General features: G+C 48.2%; 1 protein-coding gene across 3 annotated transcripts in view; it reads left to right on the top strand.

The window, feature by feature from the left end:
- The window catches only part of FTO (FTO alpha-ketoglutarate dependent dioxygenase), a 199,229-nt gene extending 176,262 nt beyond the window's left edge, over positions 1-22,967 (top strand). For all 3 annotated transcript variants that reach the window (XM_075576989.1, XM_075576987.1, XM_075576988.1), the window contains exon 9: positions 22,088-22,967. In XM_075576989.1, the coding sequence (XP_075433104.1) occupies positions 22,088-22,238 (151 nt within the window). In that variant the 3' untranslated portion in view covers positions 22,239-22,967. The remainder of the gene's footprint in view (positions 1-22,087) is intronic.
- The last annotated feature ends 2,519 nt before the right edge of the window (positions 22,968-25,486 follow it).

The raw sequence follows: 25,486 nt of genomic DNA, 5'->3' as shown, positions 1-25,486 counted from the left end.
CCCTCCCCAATACATATAAAAATACCCCCAAGCCCCCCCCAAAACATATAACAATACCCCCAAGCCCCTCCCAAACATAAAAATACAGGCTTACCTTGGGTCAGGCCAGGCCCGGTGTCTGCGGGGGTCCGCTGAGTGGGGGGCCCCGGCCGGCGCTGAACATTTCCCCCAACCTCTGACCAGGCCCTGCTGCCGTTCGCAGCCGGGCCCCAGCTCTCAGCTGCCTATAAGCCTCTTCCTTTCTCTGCCCCACGCCGCCGAACTTCCACTGCCGGCGCGCGACGGGGCTCTGTGACGTCAGCGCGCTGGAAATAAGCTTGGCCCAGCTTCCGGCGCGCCGTGCGCTGACGTCAGAGCCCAGTTCGCGCGCCGGCAGTGGAAGTTCGGCGGCGTGGGGCAGAGAGGAAGAGGCTTATAGGCAGCAGAGAGTTGGGGCCCAGCCGCGACCGGCAGCAGGGCCTGGCCAGAGGTCGGGGGAAATGTGCAGCGCCGGCCGGGCCCTCACAGTTAGCGGGCCCAGGACACCAACCCCCGCAGACCCCCCCTGTTGGCGGCCCTGGTCCCGCAATTATCTCCCAGCTCCTCCTAATTCTCCCTTAAGGATATCCCTGCTTCAGCACAGGTGTCTCAATCAGTGGCTCAAAGACTGAGCCATTGATTGAACTACTTGTGCTGAAGCAGGGACTGATTGAGCCACCAGTGCTAAAGCTGGGATATCCTGAACACCTGCCCTGTTGGTGGGTGGAGTCTAGAGGACTGGAGTCGAGTCCCCCGGCTTACAGGATTGCTAGAAGAATGTGGTCAAAATCCTCCTCTTGTGGACCTGTGCGCTACTACGCGCTATTGCTAAGGCCGCAACACACTGACACTTTTGTGTAGTTAATGGACGTGTTGGAGGCAATTTTCCAGCCGCCCGTCATACAGATCGCACTTGCGTGCCATTTTGCCGGCTAAGAAGCTACCCTTTAATTCGCCTGCAATCTTACGAAGGCGACAATTAAATAGGTTTAGCACTCACGCGGTTTGCGGTTCACGCAACAAAAATGATTTCTTCGGGACTGAACCTTTTTTGGCAATGAAGGAGTTCAAAATAATATTTATTTTACGCACGATGGCGCGTCGCTCCATTTTCTGCTCACGTCTCAGTCGAATGAATGAATGCGTTTCTTGCATCTGACGCACATTGTTAGCCAGAGAAGTTTGCACCGCCTCAGAACAGGCGGATTTTTTTTGAAGCAAATACAAGATACAAACATTCTGTAGCATTAGATCGTACTTCCATTTTTTTTTATTCATCTCAATGCCATTTTTAATTAATTTTAATAGACTGAGCATCCTTTGATTTCTATAACAGGCTTTATCCCACCTCCCCAGCAGTGCAAGATCTTTGCAACACTTTCCTGTTTGTCATCATTTGTTGCCAATGTTTCCAGCAGTTTGAGCTGCAAACTGTAATAATAGATAATGTTAACTTAGTCATATAAGGATACATTGTAGCTCCTGAGTTACACTGACTGAAGGATTGATTGAAACCGAAAGGCGGCCATTTAGTGCACCCAGGTGAGCAGGATCTTTGTTGATCGATCACGGGAGAACCAATCGATCGGCAGCTTAGGTAATTAGCTTTAAATAAAAGTAATCAAAGGCGACGTATATTAAAACAACAACAAAACAATTATATATTTATTTTTTTTAAGAGCTGCACAGAATACCTTGTTAAGAGCGGCAAACTGATTTTCCAGGATAAAGATGCAGGGCATAGGAACTAGGGGGGAACAAATTAGACTTTTTCAATCCAGCTGCAAAATGGAGCCCCTGTGTTGCCGGAAGTGAGAAAACTGAGCAGACGGCAGCGTTTTCTACAGGAGCGGGGCTCAACTCCAGTCCTGAAGACCCCCAACTGGTGAGGTTTTCAGGGATGTCCCTGCTTCAGCATAGGTGGCTCACTCAGTGGCTCAGTCTGGGCCACCTGTGCTGAAGCCAGGACTGATTGAGCCACCTGTGCTGAAGCTGTGATATCCTTAAAACCTGACCTGTTGGGTGGTCTTGAGGACTGGAGTTGAGCCCACCTGTTCTACAGGACCCATTAGAAAGGGATTGTGCTGGCACGCGATCCCCCTGAAACGTCTCAGCCAGCGTAGTCAGAGGAATGCAAAGCAAGGGGCTATCATTCCCTCTGCAGAGACCCATCTTGGCAAAGAGATGGATGAAACCAACATCTTACGCCTACTCAGCCGTACAAACTTGTACGGTGAAACCGCCAGCAATAGCATGAAACCCTAAAGTGCGAGCACGGTCACACTCGGAGACGTACTGCACCGACACACTTTATTCGAGCAAATACCCGGTATGTACCTGGCAGATACCTGGAATGCGCCGCTCCTCACCTCTGACAAGCCCCGTTGCGTTTGCCTTCCCAGCCTGGGTTCATGCCTGGCTGATGGGCGGCTGATTTGTTAAATGATAATGATTAGGATTTAATAGGCTGCAATGCTTCGCGTGTCTACCAGATGGCATAAATTCATGAATTGTAATGCAGTATATATATATATACTGTGCAGTATTGCAGCCAGCGGGAATAAAATGCTTCAATCCCTGCCTAGAAAATATCCCAATATACTCGGGCAGAAAACAGTCACAAACCTCAATACACCCGGGTTTACCCAAATTCGTGGGACTAGCCGAGCTCGAATAAAGTGTGTCGCCAGTGTAGGAGGCTTAACACAGGGCGTATTCTCTGAACTACGATTAGCGGCCGTATAAGCAAGCAGGTGAACTCACAAATAATGGGATAGTCCATCATTGAAAGAGTAGTAGATGGACGTCGGAGCATCCCAACAGAGTTTGATAAAAGAATTGACAAACTTCTTGTGATGGGCGTCAGGAATCTGGGGGTTGGGCGTTCTAGCACTACCGGGTAAAAGATTAAAACAGAGGTCTGTGCTCACAGAAACAGATAATTTCTTAGACCCTTTCAACCCGTTGATCCAATGCTTTTCAACTTTGTTTTGGGTATATGGATCACATTCCCTTTCTGAGATACTGAGCCCTGAAATACATGGACCCAGGAACAGATTTAAAAAAAAACTCTGACTCCGGTAAAAAATACAAAATGTTTAAGTGTTTATGAAAACCCAAAAAGAGTTTTTTTTTCTTGCGTTTCATAAGGCTGCATCATAGCATGAAATATGATATATTATAACTTTGAGTTACATCCCTCAGTGCAGTATGGAGTAGATTGCTTCTCTATAGCCTTGCTGGCACTTTTTTGACCGCAAAAGGGTTAAGATCACAAGAGTCCAAGGACTCGGGACTCTGGGAACGGGCAGCTTGCACGGACCTAATGACCCATAGCTGCCTGCAAGTTCTACGTTCCTACAGCCAAGTTCCGGAGCGGTTTGAGCCTGTTCCACAAGACCCCGAGCGATATTCTCTGCATGGAGAGGCTCTTGGCCACCTCTCAGATAATTAGTTTTGATGTCAGAAATGTCCTTGTCACCTGCAACGTTTTTTGTCCTCTGCTGCGTCCGTAACACCCGGCTCTCTCCTCCCTGTCAGCCAGCCTGGCGGCTGTGTTGACAGTTGTAAAGTTAATTACAAGTCCTAACGAGCATCAGGGATTGGAAGGACACGCCATTTTGAGCTTCTAAAAGCGTAATTAGGCTGTTTTGTTTGTTTGTTTGTCTCTCGTGCGCTGCCCCAGTGCGCACACAAGCCCAGCGTTTATACACATCATTTCGACATCCTGCGGCGTCGGGCGGGAGTATTTCTAATGCAATGTGATGCAGGCACCAGTGGCATCTCCCAACATTATTTAGCTCTCATTTCATGTCCTATGAATGTAATCGTGTCATATAATGATGCAGCATGGTTCTCCAAGCGTAACCATTAGAAAACGAATAGTGCCAGATATTGGGCCGCATGCACTAACCGGAGCGATGGCGTGTTGCAGCACCAGAAGACCCGGTGTGTGGCAAGCTCACTTGTTGGGCTATATGGCGTCTTCTGGCACTGGAAAGTAAATGAAGAATTTTACGGCAGGTAAGACCGAGGTGGTCTACCCATGAAGGTGTCTAGAAAATATGGGTCATTGTCTCGTTTCCACTGTTCCAGTTGGCCATTTTAATCCATCCCTGTGTCCATGTTTTTTTGGGGGGGGGAACTGGTAACTCTCCACAAAGATAGTAAATCTAAAAATAAAATAAAAATGGAAACCCTGACATTGATCCAATGATTGGATGTAAATGTTGATATTTTCTTGTTTAACATATAATATGAGATCCAAGTTGATTATTTAATACAAACGCCTTACTAAAGACTCAGGAGTGCTTCTCTTTTCGATTGGTCTGCTTAGGGCAGTGGTTCTCAGCTTCAGTCCTCAAGACTCCCCAACAGGTCAGGTTTTAAGGCTATCCCAGCTTCTGACCCTCCTTATATCTATGGGAATGGGGAATGGGACATGATGGGGCTGGGGAATGGGATGTGATGGGGCTGGGATTGAGATGGAGATTGGATGTGATGGAGATTGGATGTGATGGGGATGTGATGTGATGAGGGTTGGATGTGATTGAGATGGGAAGGGGCGATAACGCACTTCTGACGAACTACCACGTTGTATTTCAAAATCATCACGTCCCAAAAATACCTTCGTCACTGTGTCCGTTCGAGATGTGCGAACCCGCCCAAATCTTCCCCCCCAAATCCATTTCACAGTGTAAAATCCACGGACGTATTTGGTCGGTTATATACAAAAAGATGGGGATCGCCGAGACACACCCTGCTGCTCAACCATACTGAAAAATGGGTTTACTCCTTTAAACACCTAACATTGAATTACAGGGTATATTTATCGTGGAAATATGGGGTGTCATTCTGGGGCAAAACAAACTGCACCATGGAGATCACCTGCACTGTTTTTTGCCCCAGAACATCAGGTACTATAATAATAGGCTAATCGAATTGCCAGCAATGTCAACCTACCGCCGGATCATGGTAACGTTTGGGTATGTAGACTTCCCATTCCCCCGCTGCCATAGAAACAACCGTGACGCAGAACGCGCCTCGATTATTATTCTGATTACGACTGGAGTTAGATGGTCAATGCTGCATTGCGTCCGCGATCCAAAGCAGTGGTGCTCAACTGCAGTCCCCGAGAACCCTCCTCCCCCTCCCCCCCCCCCTCACAGGTCAGGTTTTCAGGATATCCCTGCTTCAGCACAAGTAGCTCAATCAGTCCCTGCTTCGGCACGGATGGCTCAATCAGAGGCTCTGATTGAACCACCTGTGCTGAAGACTGCTGCTGGGATAACCTAAAACATGACCTGTTTAGGGGGGGCGCGGGGGGGGCTTGAGAACTGGAGTTGAGTACCATTGATCTAAAAGGAGAAAACACTCCCAAGTAAAACATAAGGCGTGGCAAAGTTGAACACAAAGTGAAGAGCAGCAGATCCGTTTATCGGAATGGGTTATCGAGTAGAAATATGCCCAAACCCCTGAATACAAGGTCATGTAAGGGTTGCCGTTGCCTTAAGCTTGTCATAAATAACCTTAGCGTTCATATTAAACAGTGATTGATTGTTTGAGACCATTTTACTAGGTGAGTAGCATGCTTTTATTGACCCGCTCCTCTCCTCCACGGGCACAGAGGCAGCAGTAACTCATGCTATTGATCCGAGATGCATTGATCACATGCTTGTGGTGACCCAGGGAGCAGCGGCACATGTAAGCACTGACTTATGCTACCCTGTCCCAGGGCAATAAACCACGAAGATGTATGCGTGTCAAACGAGTTCCCCTTACAAAGCCTTCGTATGGTTGTCATGCGGCTCTGGCAGCAGAAGTGGTGAAGGAGACGTGGCCGCTGGAACGAAAGTGACGCTCTTAGAAGGAAGACATTCTTGCCATTCTGCTTATTACAACATTGTGCTTTTCCTCTGTCAATTGAGGCGGCTCGCCAGCCATTGCCAAGCAGGGTGATGGCAAACTCCAGCTTCAGGCTGCTGGGCTGAAGCTGACTTCCTCCCCCTTGTGCCCAAATCAAACATGGCAGCCCTCTCAATGTGCTGCGCTCTGTCCACTATTTTGTATAACACAGCAGGGGCGGCCAACTCACGCCCTCAAGGGCCACCGAACAAGTCAGATTTTCAGGATGTCCCTGCTTCAGCACAGGTGGCCCAGTCAATGACTGCCACTGACTGAGCCACCTGTGCTGAAGCAGAGAGCTCCTTAAAACCTGACCTTGAGGACTGCAGTTGGCCACTCCTGGAATACAGTGTGCGTGGCATCTCGGGCTGGATCATGATGTAGCCGCTTCCAGCTCGGTGCCACGTTTCAGGTTTACACAATCAAAAGCGACAGAAGAAATTAAAACATTTGGGAAAAGCAACAACCCCCTCCCCCCGCCCCCCCTAAGGTTATGAGGTTAGCAGAACATCGTGACGTTATTTTTGTTACTTAATTCTGCTTGGTTTTTTTTCTAAATCACAAGCCACATGGGTAAGTGCTTTGCAGCAGAAGACTTCAGACACAAACCAGCAGGGAATGCATTGCAGGAAGAAGCCCAGATAAAGCAGCAAACACTGGGAAGGCAAGGTCCCTGCCCCGTTGAGCTTGCAATCTAATTGGTATCTTAGTATGATAGGAGGGATTGTAAGAGTGCTGGGATTCAGTAACTAATGTGAAGTAAACCCTCTCTCCTCTTCTCCCGCTTCCTTGCACCTACTGTTCCATTTCCCCATCTCTCTCCCTAACCCTCCCTCTCCCTTTATAACAAGCACGGCTCTCCCTTACTCGTTCTCTTTTCCCATTTCCTGCCCCCCTCCTCATTCTTCTTCTCCTCTCCCCTTCCTCCCCCTCCTTCCCTCTCTCTACGGAGAATGGAGGCGACTCGCTGAATCTGCCATCTTGGACGCAAATTGGGGACGGCTGCTGGATGTACGCTGACATAAGACTGATGGCTTTTTAAAGCACTGCCTAATGTAGAAGCTTTGGGAGAATCTTTAATATTGACTTAAGATGTTTGTGCAGAGAACTCACCTAGGGATTGCTCACAATTAATTGCATCCATCAGACGCGGTGTCCTTTAATTATTCCAGCTCTCGCTCGCCGCTTGATATGGGCATTGCCGGACCAGCTATTTCTGTTCCTGCCTTTCAGTGCCTAGCTAAATTAAATGGTATTCATTCTTTTCTCTATTCCCCCTTAAGTAACGGTCAGATGGACGTGCCGAAAGCTAAGAATACTGGGGGTAATATATAACATTAAACAAAGAACAATTCCTGCGCACCTACTAATTGGGCTAAAATATACTAGTGACATGTTTACATTTAGAACCTTAGGCCGCGTTTATAGTGCCGGCGACGCGACCGATGACGTCGCCGTCGCCACTGGCGAAAGTTGAACTTTAGTTTGTAGCGACGTCGCTGGCGACAAGGCCAGTGACGTCACGAAGGGGGCGGGCAAAGTGCAGAAGGCACTCTGTGATTGGTGTAGAGACAGTCACATGTGGCGACTGTCTCTCCCAAAAATCAAATTTCAGTGGCTTCAACGTTTTTGGTCGCTCCGTCGCGCTTACTATAAGCGCATGCGACGGATTCAATGTATTTGTTTTGGCGCGACGTCGCCGGGCACTATAAGCGCAGCCTAAGTCTGTGTAACAAAGGAGTCATTTGGTTGCATCTTTTTATCAAAACATGATTGAAGCCGCCAACCTCGTCACGGTAACCTCCGTTTAGCAGCTACCTGCGCTGAATATATGTCATTTCTTATTGTCTAAACGTTGTGAAATATGCGAAAGTGCCCTGAAAGGGTTAAATAAATGAAGCATATGCGTATTTGTGATTTGCTGCAGTTACAAGCTGGCCAAAGCCAGTGTCACATTTCCCTTATTATAAAGGTAAACTGTGGGTGCACAAATACCCGAGTGTGAAGTATTAATACTTACACATATCTCATCTTTCTGTCAGCCATAGACACTCACTTACTCTTCAGTGGAGGGTGAGGTGTGAGACTGACAATGAGGTGTATTATACCTTTCTGCTAATTGGAGAATTGGTAGGAGCTCTGTCCTGAAGGGAAGAGCCATACACATCCCAGGAACTGGTTAGTAAAACAGACCAGGTGAGCCAAAACCTGCCCCTGTGATGGAATGTTTCAGTAACACTAGAATTAAATGCCCTTATGGAATATGCAGCACGGAAAAGAATTGGCCTAACATTTATGGAAAACAAAGACTACATATTACCTGCGCTCCTCCCGTTGTGAAGTGTGCTACTGGTAAAAGGATTGGTCTTACTTATATGGAAGGACAATTCCTGCTCTCCTGCCAATATACAGTAACGTGTCACAAACTGGGGAAGGGGCAAATAGCGTAGTTTTGATTCGGTGTCCATGTGTCACGACACGTTGCACCAATGTTGCCCCAGTGAGCGGGTTTTGGGAAGGTGGTCAGCAGAGTAGTTATGGGAGGAGGGGGTTGGCGCCATATTAGAATGAGATGTATCAACATTTGTGTTCCCAACTGGTGCAGAACAATACATTCTGGCGGTTAACTTTGTGGTGGTTGTTGGAAGAGCAATCAGCAGTGGAGCCTTCTGGCAGTCACCTAAAATCTTCTCGCCGCTGCTGTGAATATCGTTTCTGTGACGATCACCTGTCTCTCTGTCCCCTACGCCAGGGGGTTTCAACTCCAGTCCTCAATACCCGCCAACAAGTAAGGTTTGAAGGCTATCCCGAGATCAGTTCAGGTGGGTCAATCAGTGGCTCAGTTGAAGACAGCCACTTCAGAACAGCTTCAGCACAGGTGGCTCAGTCGAAGATTGAGCCACCTGTGCTGAAGCAGGGATATCCTGAAAGCCTGACCGGTTGGTGTGTCTTGAGGACTGGAGTTGAGCACCTCTAGTCCAGGGGTGCGCAAACTGGGGGGGCGCTAGATTTTTTTTTTGAGGAGGGGCGCGTGGCACTTAGAGAGGCCCTGTGCTCTTCCCCAAGGCATTTAAATGAAATGCCGGTGGATCGCGCGAGGCCTCTGTACTCTATCTTACATTGACTCAGTAGACGCGTTGCTGTGGCGATGCAGTGTCAAATGACGCCGCGGGGTGACGTCACGTGACTCCGCCGCGTCATTTGACACTCTAGGAAGGTAAGAGGGGGCGCAACACGGGAGGAGTGCTGGCAGGGGGTGCAGCGCCAAAGGTTTGCGCACCCCTGCTGTAGTGTACGCTCTTTTATTCTGTCCCCAGTAGGAGAGTCACAGAGAGCTGGTAACTGCCGGTTTACCCTGCGCATTTCCCTCCTCCATACACAAACTGTCGATACATTGAAGCCGTCGTTTGTATCCGCGAGTGTTTCCTTAATTAAGACCTCCTAAGAAACCCTTTTTGTATTGATTCATTCCATTATCCCATTGATTAAGTGCCCAGGCTTCGGGGCCTTCTTTCTTTATCGGAAAGCAGAAGCGTGCAGTCGTTAAGCACAGATGTGAGCAGTAAGTAACATGTCAACGCCTGCCAAACTGGCTGGCGGTTTAATGAGACATTGCCTGCCATTGCCTGCAAGGCGTTCGCTCCCCCCCCCCCCCCCTCCCTTCTGTTGCTGTAACCATGCATAAAGCCGCAGCTAACACCGTTATCTGGTCACACATGCATGGTGCCTGCAGTGTCCCGATCTGTGTGTCAGTAAGAAGGTGAGATAGATGTGCGGCCCATTGAGTCCCCACTGCAGGATGGCACTGGGACCAATGACACTTCTAATCAGTGTTTTGTTTTTCCCATCCATTTTATTATTATCTTTGATATGGTGTCAACATATGCAGCAGCGCAGCACAACGTAGGCGGGACAGGCAATAACATTGTATGACATATATGTTAAGACAGCAGGAAAGAGGTCACTGTCCCGAGGAGCTTACAATGTGGATGGAGGGGAGTGAAGACACAAGGAATAGTGGGTGTGAGTTTCTTAGCAAGGGTTTGACCATCCCCAGTGTGGTCCCCAGTTGGCTGTGAGTATGCTGTGCTAGGGTGAAAGAGAGGACTCGGGAGACTTTGGATAAGTCTCCTTGAGAGCGTGCGCAGTCCATGTGCAGAATCTGACACAATGTGCTCCGTGACGTGACGCACACATTGTCTCACATCGCGGTGCTCCAGGGTATGAAGCTGGCTATTTAAGTCTGATGATACGGGTTGGGCAGTGTCTGCATCATATACCAATTAAATGGCAGGTATAGATGCCAACTTGGGTTGCAATCATTTGACTACTGCAGCATCTAACGCAGGGGTGGGCAACTCTAGTCCTCATGGGCCTCAGACAGGTCATGTTCTCAGGATATCCACGCTTCAGCACAGGTGACTCGGTCCATGACTCAGGTAGATAAGGATCAGAATGGGAAATTTGATGGCGTCCGTTTCACCGCGACCAAATGGCCGCTGGCGTTCGGCAGCAGGCGGACCCTCCATCACATCCGATCCACCCCTGGAATCCCACCATCGTTTCCATTACCTCCAGCACACAGGCTCTCATCATGTTTTGTGTGGGTTGTCATTACTGATTAAACTAAACTGTAAGCTCCTTGGGTCAGGGGCCTCCTTCCTGTCGCCTCAGTTTGTCTTCACATATACGCACTCTTTTGGCCATACAATGTTATTGTCCTCTCTCTCGTGTGGTACTGCGCTACAGAATCTGTTGGCACCATACAAATAAAAGATCATAATACCCCCATCACGGCCTGTGCATGTCGGACCCCTCTAGCAGTGCAGGGGTTAACTCAATGCCGCAGGATGCCAGGAGAGAGCGAGAGAAAGCAAAGGAATCAGAACAATAATTACTTTGTCTATCTAATTACCAGCAACAAACAAGACACGCTGGGAAAACAACAAACGCCTTGACAGCATCAATCCCCCGATACCAACTGTTTATTACATTTTGTCTAACGAAAGGAGCGTGCCGTGGGTTTGATTATTGCAACTGTGCCACCGATCAACTGAGCAATTAACGCAGCTGACAATCGGAGAGAGATTATTTAAAGAGTACGGACCCACTGAGACGGCTTTCTTATTCTTTCGTATGTGTGTCCCTCTCCACTTCTCTGTACTCTTACTCCCGTACGCTAGTACTTACCCAGTATAGGCAAACATACATTCTCTCTGGTAACAACGTCCCCCTCCAGAATGCGTTGCTGACCAGTTCATCTCAGGATACAGACTTGATACATAATCACGCTTTTTTTCCCTTTCTTTTTTCGCCATTCAAGTCGTTGGTTATTATAATTGTTTTGTTTCTGGGTTTGGCTTCTATGGTCATCCCTTGCACCTTTATGATATATATATTTTTTCCATCCATATCCTCTTCAGCCTTGGTCTCCACACTGCTGGTCTCCCAGGTCCTGCCTTGACAGCCTCTCCTCTCCACGTCGCTCCAACACATATTCGGATTTCATCCTTCCATCTTACTTTTGGTCGTCGTCTCGGTCTTTTAATCTCCCTTGCACTCCAGTCTAATACCATCCTTGTCCAACGTTGGTCATTTCTTCTTGCTACATGTCCGGCCCACCGCCTTTTTAATTCTTCACCCTTGTTCTCATCCTCCCATCTTACTTTTGGTCGTCGTCTTGGTCTATTAATCTCTCTTGGAATCCAGTCGAGTTCCATCTTTGTCCAACGTTGGTCATTTCTTCTAGCGATATGTCAGGCCCCCCTCCGTTTTAATTTCCTCATCCTTGTGATGATGTCCCCGACTTTGGTTTGGTTTCCAACCCATTCATTCTTTTTCATGTCTCTTCGGGTAATACCCAGCATGCACCTCTCCATACTTCTTCGAGTTGTCTGAAGCTTCTGAATTATGTTCACATTTAGGGTCACATGGAAACGTGAGCATGGGCAACACACACACACACACACACACTATCCAGTGTATATACTGTATAAAAATGTATACATGTAAATATATCATCAGTATAAAATACAGTGAAATGCAGATCCAATGAGGGGAAAAAGCATAAAAGTAATCAGAGGAGGCAATGCTTGCACTGTGGCGCTTCCTATTAGGCTACGGCCCTAGTGTTGGCTGCTGCACGCACGCCTGGCATCCTGGCGGCGCGTGCACAGCTTAAAGCCGCGGTCTGTAGGGAGCGATGGGAGGCGCAGGGACATGGCCAAAACAGGGGGGGGGGGGCACTACCAGCCCTGCAGACTTTGGAATACTTGAAATGCTTTGACACTGGACTAGATGGCAGAGGAGGCAGTTTACAGCGTAATTCATATGCAAAACGGCACTATACATTTCCACGCTTTCTCAGTTGCTGTGGCACCGTAAGCCCTTTTTTTGATACAATTGTATCCTCCCCGGCCCCCCCTTCCCTTCGCTGCCATTGGCTCCCTGCCCACCACGTGACCGCGTTGCTGCACGGGAAGACAACTATCTTGTGTTCCCTGCTGGCTGTCGCGCCATCGCGCTGCGTGAGTCACGACAACAGAAACCACCGGGGCCTGCCTGATAGAGGCGAGTGTCTGGTGTGCGGCGCGCTCGCCGCTGTGACCGCCGGGGACTCAGCCTAAAGGTTCAGTAGCAGGAGTAAGGTATCGGTGAAGTGGGAGACATTACTAGAATAGCAGAGAGAGCTAGAAGACAATGCTGAGGCCGTGTGGTTGATGTTCTGGACTGAAACACGAGGGCGGTGCGTTTGCTGCAGCTTATACTCCGTAATCCTTCTGTATTATTGGTGTCGACAGTAATAACCTTGCGCAGTGGAAATACAAACTGTATGTTATTAATCAGGAATACCTCCAGGGCCACCAAAAGGTCACGTTTTAAGGATATCCCTGCTTCAGCACAGGTGGCTGAGCCTGTTGTGGTCCTTGAGGACTGCAGTTGGCTGCCCCTGCCTTACACTATGTAGAGTAATATATTTCTGTATTAAACGTAAGAGGTTATGTACCCAGCTCACCAACGTTTTTTTGTGTTTTTTTGTAACCTTCGGCTGAAACAGAAGTACTTTGCCAATTGACTTTCTTAACGTTCGAAGCAGAGAGGTTTAAGCCACGTCAGGCCCAGTGGATGTTTTTGATGCAGGATTCGGGTCTCTTCGGCAGAGGAACTCACGAGGTTGGGAAGGCGAGACGAAGACACCTGCGATGGCGTTGGATGCTCTGCACATTTCTGAAGAACTCTATCATTGGCCCACCGTGTCCATCACCACCAGCAACAAGTCTACATCTCTGCAGGACCTGGTGCTCTCAACTACCTTAAGCAAGAAGAACAACGAGTAGTGAACGGTGTTAAAAGTGCAGCAAAGACACAAGAATTCTGTATATTACTTTGAAGATGTATTTTTGCTACAAACCAGAGCAACTTTAATATCATTCTGTTGTATTTCCAGTCCCCGGTGTGGGGGCCAGCTATTTTTTGTGTAAAGCCGCCCGTGTCTGATCTCCTGTCTCTCCGAGTTATCTTCAAAAGGAGGCAGCACAATCGGGTTGCTTTTTAGAGCGTTAAATGCAGCCGGTTGAAATTTGTCACGGACGTCTTCTAGGGGTCTCCAGGTGTGTGTCAGGCAGAGGGGAAAGGAGCCCCCCAGGTAACTCTCGGAGCCTGCACACTACACGAAGTGTCCATTTGTATCCCACCGAGCCTTGTCCTGCTCAACGCCTGTCTGTGATTTACACCAGGCCAATAGCAAGCGGCCCAGTCAGGGTGGCAGAGAGAAATGACCTGATTCTCTCCTGCGAGCACCTAAGGGACCGCAGCCAAAGCTCTTGTACTTCTCCAGGTCATAGTTTCCAGCTCCGAGTCCCATTCTGCAAGAAACCAGTTGGGTGGAAGGAGCATTGCTCGGCCTCTCGGGTCCCCAGAAATAGCGCGGTCAAAGGTAATGTATAGTGAAGTGGCTCATTTTTCCCAGTGTACTTAGGGGTGGCCGTAATGCTTTTAGACAGAGTTATTGTCGATGGTATTGATTAGTTGATCTGATAAACTGGCAGGTTCCCTGATGTGGTAAATGTCCTTCCGCAGGCTTGTAAGTGTGCAAGGAGGCATTCATGGCATCTCCCGGTGGACAGCAGTAATGCAGTTCTGCGCGTGATCAAATTGCACCATGCATGGCACTTCCAATTAGGCATTAGCCACTCAATTTTAACCCATTGCTTCTGTATCCCGTTGATATCCCCTCTGCATACAACATCAGAGCGATTTCGTTTGAGGATATATCTGTGCCTTTCCATTGACTGACTCTGTGGTTTTTGCCTCTTGTTAGTCGTTAGAACGTATTTCAATGCATGCCTTTTGTTTTCCGTTTTGCTGCAAAAGGGATCTTATATGACATCCCGGAACAATGTATAATGATAGTATAAGGTGAGCAGTGTGAGCATATTCTGTAACATATTCTAAGCCACATATAGCTGATTATACACAGGATAAAGAGCTGTATTGTAATGTATGCATTACATTGAGAGAGGCGTGTATGTGTGTGTGTGTGTGTGTGTGTGTGTGTGTGTGTATATATATATACATATTTACACACACACATACATAGACACTATATATATATATATATATATATATATATATATATATATATATATATATATATATATATATATATATATACATGCACTAAAGTACATGGAAGATCATTGGGGAGGCGTGCATCCAGCATTGGGCTGGAGATCATATATATATATATATCTATATATATCTATATATATAGATATATATATATATATATATCATGTCTTAGTGGTTACTATCTGATTTGGGAATAGCAAGAAAGATTTGATTATATTTTTTAGCAAATTATATTTAAAAGAAAAAAAACGTGCAACCTTTTTGGCCATCAGAAAATGTCTCACATCCGTGCACAGCATCTCTCCGGCTTTACACAGAAACCCCCCCTCGTCCCTATTTTTGAAGCCGGCGCTGGGGGCGGAGAGTTGTTCAAGAGACAATTTAAATGTGGCCTTTGCTTCACAGTGTCGGCACGAAGCATGACCCGTGGGCATCTTCCCTGCCAAAGATACCGCTTCTACTGGTCTTGACACCGGTTAGGTCCGAGCATCTCTGCCGTTAAACTATCTTTAATTATCCCCTTTGCTGCCAGATGGACCAGTTTAAATGAAAGTACCTCTGGACAGCGGGCCATACACAGACACGTCGGTACTGGGAGTTATTTTTTCCAACGGTGGCAGCTTTCCGACTGCAGAAGAGCGACGGATAACGCTGCAACCGAAGTGAGCAGAAGCGCCGCGCTCCCAAGAATCGTTTGTTTGTATTGTTGGGCCGCAGAAACAACGCAAGCATTGTGCTCCGGCCTGCAAGGGACGCTACCTTAGCCGGCTCTGAAACCGTACCCTGCATTGTGGGAGGCAGCTTTGTGCAGGGAGAGAGAAGGAATCCTACACTCCTCACCCCCACAGCATCGCAGTACCAGCCATGAGAGCAGTAACAGAGCGGGCCCACCCCGCCCACACATTCCTTCCTTCACTCAGGTGCCAGCTCTGGCAGAGGTTTCAGGTGACACTATCATGTGACCAGAGGTCAGGGGTCGGCCACTAATCAGCTGTCAGAGACCAGACCTGCATACCATTATACAGGCCGGGGCTCTCATCAAGGCCATTAAGGGGGCATTCACTGTGGCTCATGGCAGGAAAATACATTTGGAAGATATATCCCAATTGGGGTTTTTAAATACATATCTAGCACGTTGGAGCGATCTCGGGCTCTTCATTGCAATAGTGGAGTTGCTCAGCTTTTATCACAAGGAAGGTCTACATGGCATTGAACCGAGCTGATATACTACAAAGCAGTGGGTTGGATTTCAAAGGGATTTCTTTTCATCTGCTACTGACATCCCAATGCTTTTCTGCTACATAATGCATAGCTGATCGTGGTTAACATTACTGGCGGGTGCGTGTGTGTTGTGCGAGTGTGTTTGAGAGAGTATTTTGTTGGCAGGAATAAAGCCATACTAAGAAGGTGAAGGTGGCTGGAAAAAAAACCTATTTAAGTGTTTGGAAATCCCATCCTTTCTCCGGTGCCCTAATGTCCCCGTCAGAATCCTCCTTCCCGGAATCTGGTGTTACCGCTTGGGAAACACTCCTCGTGCCAAAGATGCCACCCAGCGATAAATAAATGGCGTTTTTAGCCTCCAACATCACACCGAGAACACAGCCCCAGGACGATGATGTCTCCCCAGCCTGCCATCACATGGGGAAACGCGTCACCCGAAGGCGGGGCCACCTCCAGATCAATGCTCAGAGCATTACAGTAAAATCTATTGATTGAAAACAGGAGCTACAGCGTTGATCATTTAGAATGAGGCAATGCCCGGGAGTAATTTATCCTCCGACATCACATTAACCTTTTATTGACTCGCTTGCAGGCTCATAATTAACACGCACTTTAGCTAAAGTAGTTTTTTTTTTTTTTTGCCAGCGGGGTGACCATTGCCCGATCATGCAGCTGACCCCACCAGTCGAGCCACGGTCGGCACTGTGCCCCCTGTTCCGTATTGGGGTTAGCTCCGTACGCATGGCGTTCCAGCACCAAGGAGTTGGGCCAGCGCACTGTAAGAGTTCTTTGTGCGCTATATAAAAGACATCGTTTTAGCAATAGTGCTTAGAAATAATAGATCAAAGACACCCTAAATAAACCCTCCTAGACCACTGGTGGTGAACTCGTCCTCTAGGGCCACCAACAGGCCAGGTTTTAAGGATATCCCTGCTTCAGCACAGGTGGCTCAATCATTGGCTCAGTCGATTGAACCACCTGTGCTGTAGCAGGGATACTTAGATTGCAAGCTCTTCGGGGCAGGGATTTCCTTTCCTATTGTCTGATTTTGCTGCACTTATTGTATTATTATAATTCCCCGTACTGTATTCTTTGTGAAGCGCCGAGTACACTTTTGGCGCTATATAAATAAAGACATACAACACAATATCCCTAATACCTGGCCCGTTCGTGGACTGGGCTTGGAACACCCCTTCTCCTAGACTGTCCAATCAGCCCAAGCGTCAATCTCCTCCAACAAGGGGCCACAAGAAAGGTCTGTAATAAAAGTTAATTATTTGGGAGGGGGGGCGGGGGAGAAGCACCTGAAATAATGCACTATATATGTGTATTATTTTATTGTGACCCTTTCGGGAGCAGATAGATACCTGGATACGTTAGAAAACTTCCTTTTAATATATTTGTCTACAGTTTGCTTTGGCATTGTTTATAGACGTAATTTCTAACGTTTTTGACTCCTGTTTAATAAGCCATGTAGCCACCGTCGTCATGTTCAGAAATATTCTGTCATTACCCAGAATCCCTGGCTGCAGGGGAAGCACTGTATGATTACGGGGTCAGGCAGGTTTGGGGGGGGGGCTGTGTGACAGGTGACAGTACCCACAAGTGTCCTTTAGTGGTTCTTTAGGGTCTAACATTGTGCGATCAGGAAAAAAGGTGAAATGAAAGCCTTGTTGGGCCTATACATTGAAACAATTTTAGAAATAGATGTTTTTAAGACATCAATAGACCGCGAAAGCATTTATTCCCACGAGAGGGTAGACCGGCCATTTATAAACCGCATCAAAGGAATATGCAGAATCGATGACCTTTTAGTTTGTGAGATTTTTAGGGTATATTAAATGGATGCCTTTCTGTCACAGTTTTGCCGTTTGCAGCTCTACAGTGCACTTAGATTGTAAGCTCTTCGGGGCAGGGCCTCCTTTTCCTATTGTTTTATGTCTGAAGCGCTTATTCTCATTGTGTGTTATAATATTATGTTACATGTGTTATATCCCCTCTCTCCTCTCCATGCTGTTTCTTCCTCTCTTTGGCCCCACCCACAGGCTCCTGACATATCCTCCTGATTGGCTACTGCTGGGTACTGCAGCCAATCAGTTTGGAGGAGGCTGCACAGCCCCATAGCAACAGCCATGCTCGGGGAAATCCCTTGGCCCCCCCAAGCTGGTCAGGTCACTATGTCCAGAGCGATATTACCGGTATACACATACACGCCCCGAGAGGTAATAACGGTATACACATACACGCCCAGAGTGGTAATACCGGTATACACATACACGCCCAGAGAGGTAATACCGGTATACACATACACGCCCAGAGAGGTAATACCAGTATACACATACACGCCCAGAGTGGTAATACCGGTATACACATACACGCCCAGAGAGGTAATACCGGTATACACATACACACCCAGAGAGGTAATACCGGTATACACATACACACCCAGAAAAGTAATACCGGTATATATATACACGCCCAGAGAGGTAATACCGGTATACCCATACACGCCCAGAGAGGTAATACCGGTATACACATACACGCCCAGAGCGATATTACCGGTATACACATACACGCCCAGAGAGGTAATACCGGTATACACATACACGCCCAGAGAGGTAATACCGGTATACACATACACGCCTAGAGAGGTAATACCAGTATACACATACACGCCCAGAGAGGTAATACCAGTATACACATACACGCCCAGAGAGGTAATATCGGTATACACATACACGCCCAGAGAGGTAATACCGGTATACACATACACGCCCAGAGAGGTAATACCGGTATACACATACACGCCCAGAGAGGTAATACCGGTATACACATTCCCGCCCAGAGAGGTAATACCGGTATACACATTCCCGCCCAGAGAGGTAATACCGGTATACACATACACGCCCAGAGAGGTAATACCGGTATACACATACACGCTCAAAGAGGTAATACCGGTATACAGATACACGCCCATAGAGGTAATACCGGTATACACATACACGCCCAGAGAGGTAATACCGGTATACACATTCCCGCCCAGAGAGGTAATACCGGTATACACATTCCCGCCCAGAGAGGTAATACCGGTATACACATACACGCCCAGAGAGGTAATACCGGTATACACATACACGCTCAAAGAGGTAATACCGGTATACACATACACGCCCATAGAGGTAATACCGGTATACACATACACGCCCAGCGAGGTAATACCGGTATACACATACACGCCCAGCGAGGTAATACCGGTATACACATACACGCCCAGAGAGGTAATACCGGAATACACATACACACCCAGAGAGGTAATACCGGTATACACATACACACCCAGAGAGTTAATATCGGTATACACATACACACCCAGAGAGGTAATACCGGTATACACATACACGCCCAGAGATGTAATACCGGTATACACATACACGCCCAGAGAGGTAATACCAGTATACACATACACGCCCAGAGAGGTAATATCGGTATACACATACACGCCCAGAGAGGTAATATCGGTATACACATACACGCCCAGAGAGGTAATACCGGTATACACATACACGCCCAGAGAGGTACTGTAATACCGGTATACACATACACGCCCAGAGAGGTAATACCGGTATACACATACACGCCCAGAGAGGTACTGTAATACCGGTATACACATACACGCCCAGAGAGGTAATACCGGTATACACATACACGCCCAGAGAGGTAATACCAGTATACACATACACGCCCAGAGAGGTAATACCGGTATACACATACATGTACATAGAGGTAATACCAGTATACACATACACGCCCAGAGAGGTAATACCGGTATACACATACACGCCCAGAGAGGTAATACCGGTATACACATACACGCCCAGAGAGGTAATACCGGTATACATATACACGCCCAGAGAGGTAATACCGGTATACACATACACGCCCAGAGAGGTAATACCGGTATACATATACACGCCCAGAGAGGTAATACCGGTATACACATACACGTCCAGTATTGCCTCTCATTTTTTACTGGACAGAGTGACCGAATACAGCACAGTCCGGTTCCATACTTGACACCTGGACACCCTGCATGTACCTGGAAGGTGCTATATAAATAAAGATATACATACATACACTGAACATGTTGTTATAAGGGGGAACCCACCTTGTGTACATTTACATAGAGCCAGTAAAAGTATGCAGCGCTTTCTAGAACCGGAGTAGCAACATTTAGTAGACGTGTGCGAAACCGTCCAAAAGGCAGTCGCGACATTTTAAGTGTTTTTCACCCCAATATTTGAGTCGCTGCGAAACGTTTCGCCGAGCCTCGGAGGGCCGATGATGTTGCCAAATGAGTACGGTTCCCGCAAAATATCCCCAGACAGTGAGCGAAACGGGGCGTGCGTCCTATTTAGCGTCTCGACACGCAGCGAATCTGATTGGATTAGAGAATGTAGCTAATTAGCATAACGAGCTAAATTGCGATGCCGGTCAACGATACGCTCGACGAATCGCTCTGACGCGGCCGTGGCTTCTTCGACGACTCATCTTGCATGGTTCGCGCCTGTACGCGAACTTTACCCACACATATCTGGGCGTTAGAATCTAGGGCACCCCAATGGATGGGCCCAAGAGCTTGCAATCTAACTATAATAGAGCAATCTATCATGTAGCTTTAACCCAGGGGTGGCCAACTCCAGTCCTCAATTGCCACCAATAGGTCAGGTTTTCAGGATAGCCCGGCTTCAGCACAGGTGGCTCAATCAGTGGCTCAGTCGTTGACTGGCCAACTCCAGTCCTCAAGGGCCACCAACAGATCAGGGTTTACAGATATCCCTGCTTCAGTACAGGTGGCTCAATCAGTGGCTCAGTCTTCAACTGCACCACCTTTGCTGAAGCAGGAATATCCTTACACCCTGACCTGTTGGTGGCCCTTGAGGACTGGAGTTGGCCAGTCAACGATTGAGCCAGCTGTGCTGAAGCAGTGATATCCTTACAACCTGACCTGTTGGTGGCCCTTGAGGACTGGAGTTGGCCACCCCTGATTTAACCCCTTCCCTGCCTGGGGCGTCCGACAGCCCACTGTTTCCGCACCGCCCTCCCCTAAAACCTGTGCCCATCGCCGCTTCCCTGCACAAACACGAGAATATCCATGCCAGCAGGCGCACCGCGGTTACCAGTTGCCTGTCCCTTTTAATCCCTTTGTTTTAAATAACTAATGAGAAGCATTTAAACTCATTACTCTTCCCGCGAGGCCCGCCGCAGGTCAGCTAATCTTATTATTTATGAAGTGATGTGCTCTGCGATAGTACTTAGTGCATGTTAACAGATGCTATTATCTCCGGCTGAATCTGGACCGCGCGAGATATATGGGAATGTTATAGGGTGCCTTCGTGGCGGCCCCGTTATGTACGAGGGGCTGAGTGCACAGGACCACAGTGCAACAATAAAACACGCAGAGGCATCGGCTCAAGAGGCGTCAGGAGTCATGTTCGGAGGCCATTTATTATTCCCGCGGGGATGACGCGGTTTAGAAGAATTCATTTTATACGTTGAATTATTTAAAAGAGAGTCTGTATATTTTTCATTTGCTAAGCTCCTCGTTTTCCAGCTGCGTATAGATTGTAGCCGGAATTGTGTTATTTATTTGCCGTGTTCGTGGCTACTGATTAAGTATGACTGGTATTAGGGAAATCATTTAGAATGGAATATAAGTCCCTGTGACCTCACTTAGGATCTATTACAGATTATTGTACACATTGTTCGATGGGTTTGGTCTATGACAGCATTGTTTTTACTGGCTTACCCCCCAGCCCCCAAACTCCCCTCTCCCCCCCCCCCCCCACACTTTTTTTTGTTGCTTTGTTTCAATTTGCTTAAAATGGCTGATTACTCTGTATTGAAATAGGTTGCTGCACTGCTAAAGGTCTGTGTTTTAAAGAGGCAATTCAAGCGTTAAAAAAATCATCTGTGTTTTAGGGAAAGTATCTTCTAACTGTCCTCAAGACCCCCCAACAGGTCTGGGTTTCAGGATATCCCTGCTTCAGCACAGCTGCCTCAATCGGAGGCTCAGTCTTTGACTGTGCTGAAGCAGGGATATCCTGAAACCCAGACCTGTTGGGGGATCTTGAGGACTGGAGTTAGCTGCCAAGAGACCGTGTCTGCCGTGGGCGCGCTGCGAGGGGTCCAGCCTTCCATAGCGGCCCCCCGCCCACTGCTTTAATTCTCCGGGGCAGCCACGGTCAGCTCTCCCCAGCGTGCATCTGTACGACGACAGCAAGCTGACGTTTATTTCTACGTCTTTCATTTAAAGGTGCCGCAGCAAACTGGTGAAGTCTCTGCCTCCAGACCAAGCCCCGCACTGCTACCCGTACTGGGAAGAGGGTGACCCGGCCATGCCGTTACCATTTGACCTGCACAGAATCGTCACCAGGCTGGAGAACCTGGCTCAGGAGGACGACTGAAAGCGCAGCGCCCAGCGGGTGACGCGCGTGAGGAACCTCGGGAATTCCTCCACCTTGCAGTGATTGGGGGGCGAGGGCGGCATTGGAGGGTTTCAGGTGAAATAGGGGAATGTCTGTTGGGGCAGGTCCACTCCGCACAGGACGAACCCACGTAACTGGCCTTCTTAGACAGGTTTTTGTACCAGATTTACTAACTAAACAGTGCTAAGCCAGAGGGAGCAATTCCTCCTACCCATTGGTTATCTACAGGGTGAGCCAATAGCAACTATATTGTCATGTCCCGATGAAGTCACCGGGTTTTAATCTCCCTCTGGGGAAACAAAATGGCTACCAAATCTCGGGCCAATAGGAAGGTGCAACATCAGTAGTGACTTCCTATTTGGCGGCCATTTAAATCCCCTTTAAAAACCAGGAAGTAAAAACGGTAAGTTCACCAGTAAATATCTCAGAGATCGGGTGGTCCCAGGAGCTGGAAATAGCGGAGTTCCTCTCTGGAGCACCCCCCCCCCCCCCCCGGTTCCAATCCTGTAAATACAAAATGGAGGCTAGTTAGGGGGGGATTGTTCATTTAAGGCTTAGCACTGTTCAGAACCGTTCTGTGCTACAATAAAACCATTAGGCCTATCCCTGCCACCAGGGTCCCGGGAACTCCTCTGTCACAGGGGAACAGCATGGAAACGACTCTGCCTCATTTGTGGAGAAAATGAACAATAAATCATTTTTATACTCCGGTCTTGTACGTTTTTCCCATTGCAGTTGTCCGATTCAGCGTTCGCGAATTCGGTAGGGGCTGGGGGAGATAGGAAACAGTGACTGCAGGGACCTCGGGTACAGCGAGCAGGGCTGAATTGTATGGCTGAAAATATAATCTCACACTGTATATATATATAAAATACTTGCAGTTAAAGATTGGATGGGTTCCAGTGAAGAAAGTGATCAAGGTAAAAGCATAAGGCAATTCGTCACCTATCTTTCCCCTTCTCTCTGTCTTCCCCTCTCTCTTCCTTTCTCCCCCCCCCCCTTTTCCTCTCTCACTCGCAACCTGTCTTTATTTCTATCCCCCTCTTTTTCCTTCTCTCTCTGTCTCTCTTTCCCCCTCTCTCCCCCTCTTTTAATCTCTCTCTCTACTTCTATTGCCCCCCTCTCTCTTTCCCCCCCCCCTCTATTCCCCCCCTCTCTCTCTTGCCCCCCTCTCGCTCTCTCTCTTCCAGCCCTCTCTCGCCTTTCTCTTCCCCCCTCTCTCTTTTTTACCCCCCTACCCCCTCTCTCTTCAAACAAGGGATCCCCGGAGCTTAGCTGTCTTCATATCAGCTCCGGGAACTCCCAGCTATCCTCAGGTACCGGGGGATATTGCCACTGGTTACTTCCTGTTTATATGCTTGTGTCACGCGAAGGGTGGCCAGGTGGCTTCTCCAAAAATACTGGACGCAATGGGGAAAGTTGCGACACGCTCGAGACACACACATACAAGCTCGAGACACACGTCTCTCCGCTCCGTGCTGTTTCCTCCTTGGCCCCACCCCCAGGCTCCTGACACCTCTTTATTGGCTGCATTACCGGTTAGACTACCCTGATGAAGTGGCACCTCCTACGAAACGCGTTGGATTAGATGGTGTGCTATTACTATATTGAGCCTGCCTTCAGATTTGCTCTTTATTTGCTCAGTGAACTTTTCTGCGTTTTGTTATCTGAGATTGTCTGGCTTCTTCTGCGCACTACGGGGAGGTGACGTCACCCTGGAGCGCTCCTGCTACAGCTGCTATACGAACGAAGGTGATGTGAGCGACACCTGTGCCGCTAACTGATGCGTGGGGTGTGTGTACCCAGGACCGCCAGCGGGTGCCTTCCCTACCGGAACATATGTCCTTTTCAGTGCCATGACGCCGCGATTGCCTGCCAGTTTGAGACCGGGAGCGGGTGCTTTCCCTACCGGAACGGATGTTCATCTAGTGCTATAGTGATTTTGGGCACCTACTCATCTGTTTGGTGGATTACTCCATGAGGCTCACACCGTCTCAGTGATGCTTGTGGGATTCCTGTAACCTTATGTCAATTGAGGGTTTTTATACCTGCTTGTTTTTTATCTTCTTATTGTTGTATTGATATTCCTACTTTCCTACTAAAGTTTATTCTCATGAGTTTGCGCTTGTCTTGTCTTTCCAATACCGACATACACATACACGCCCAGAGAGGTAATACCGACATACACATACACGCCCAGAGAGGTAATACCGACATACACATACACGCCCAGAGAGGTAATACCGGTATACACATACACGCCCAGAGAGGTAATACCGGTATACACATACACGCCCAGAGAGGTAATACCGGTATACACATACACGCCCAGAGAGGTAATACCGGTATACACATACACGCCCAGAGAGGTAATACCGGTATACACATACACGCCCAGAGAGGTAATACCGGTATACACATACACGCCCAGAGAGGTAATACCGGTATACACATACACGCCCAGAGAGGTAATACCGGTATACACATACACGCCCAGAGAGGTAATACCGGTATACACATACACGCCCAGAGAGGTAATACCGGTATACACATACACGCCCAGAGAGGTAATACCGGTATACACATACACGCCCAGAGAGGTAATACCGGTATACACATACACGCCCAGAGAGGTAATACCGGTATACACATACACGCCCAGAGAGGTAATACCGGTATACACATACACGCCCAGAGAGGTAATACCGGTATACACATACACGCCCAGAGAGGTAATACCGGTATACACATACACGCCCAGAGAGGTAATACCGGTATACACATACACGCCAAGAGAGGTAATGCCGGTATGCACATACACGCCCAGAGTGTCCAAATACAGAACAGTACAGTTCGATTATGGACACCTGGAAACCCAAGTCACGCGGGCCGATAGGAAGCCGCGACGGATGACATCACGGTTTCCTGTTGACCAACGTAACGCAGGAGATTGACACGCCATTTTGTTTCCCCGGAAGGGGATGCTACTGGTGACACCTTCCCCCAGGATGTTTCTCGGAAAAACCAGGGGGTTCCTCGGTGAAATGAACGCGGTTCCGTTCTGGATACCCTCTCCTTTAATGCCCTGGGTCCAACTGAATAGCGGGCTGATTCTGTATACTGATAGGCAGCGTCCCAACGTTTTCATCAAAAAGCCCCCTTTCTGTTTCGACATTACCATGGACCCCGACGAGGCCGGCACCGGGAAAAGAGGGGATACTACTTTA

This window comes from Ascaphus truei, chromosome 19 (assembly GCF_040206685.1).
Source record: "Ascaphus truei isolate aAscTru1 chromosome 19, aAscTru1.hap1, whole genome shotgun sequence".
NCBI lineage: Eukaryota > Metazoa > Chordata > Amphibia > Anura > Ascaphidae > Ascaphus > Ascaphus truei.
Note: the sequence above shows the minus strand (reverse complement) of the source record. Positions and strands in the feature narration are given on the sequence as shown.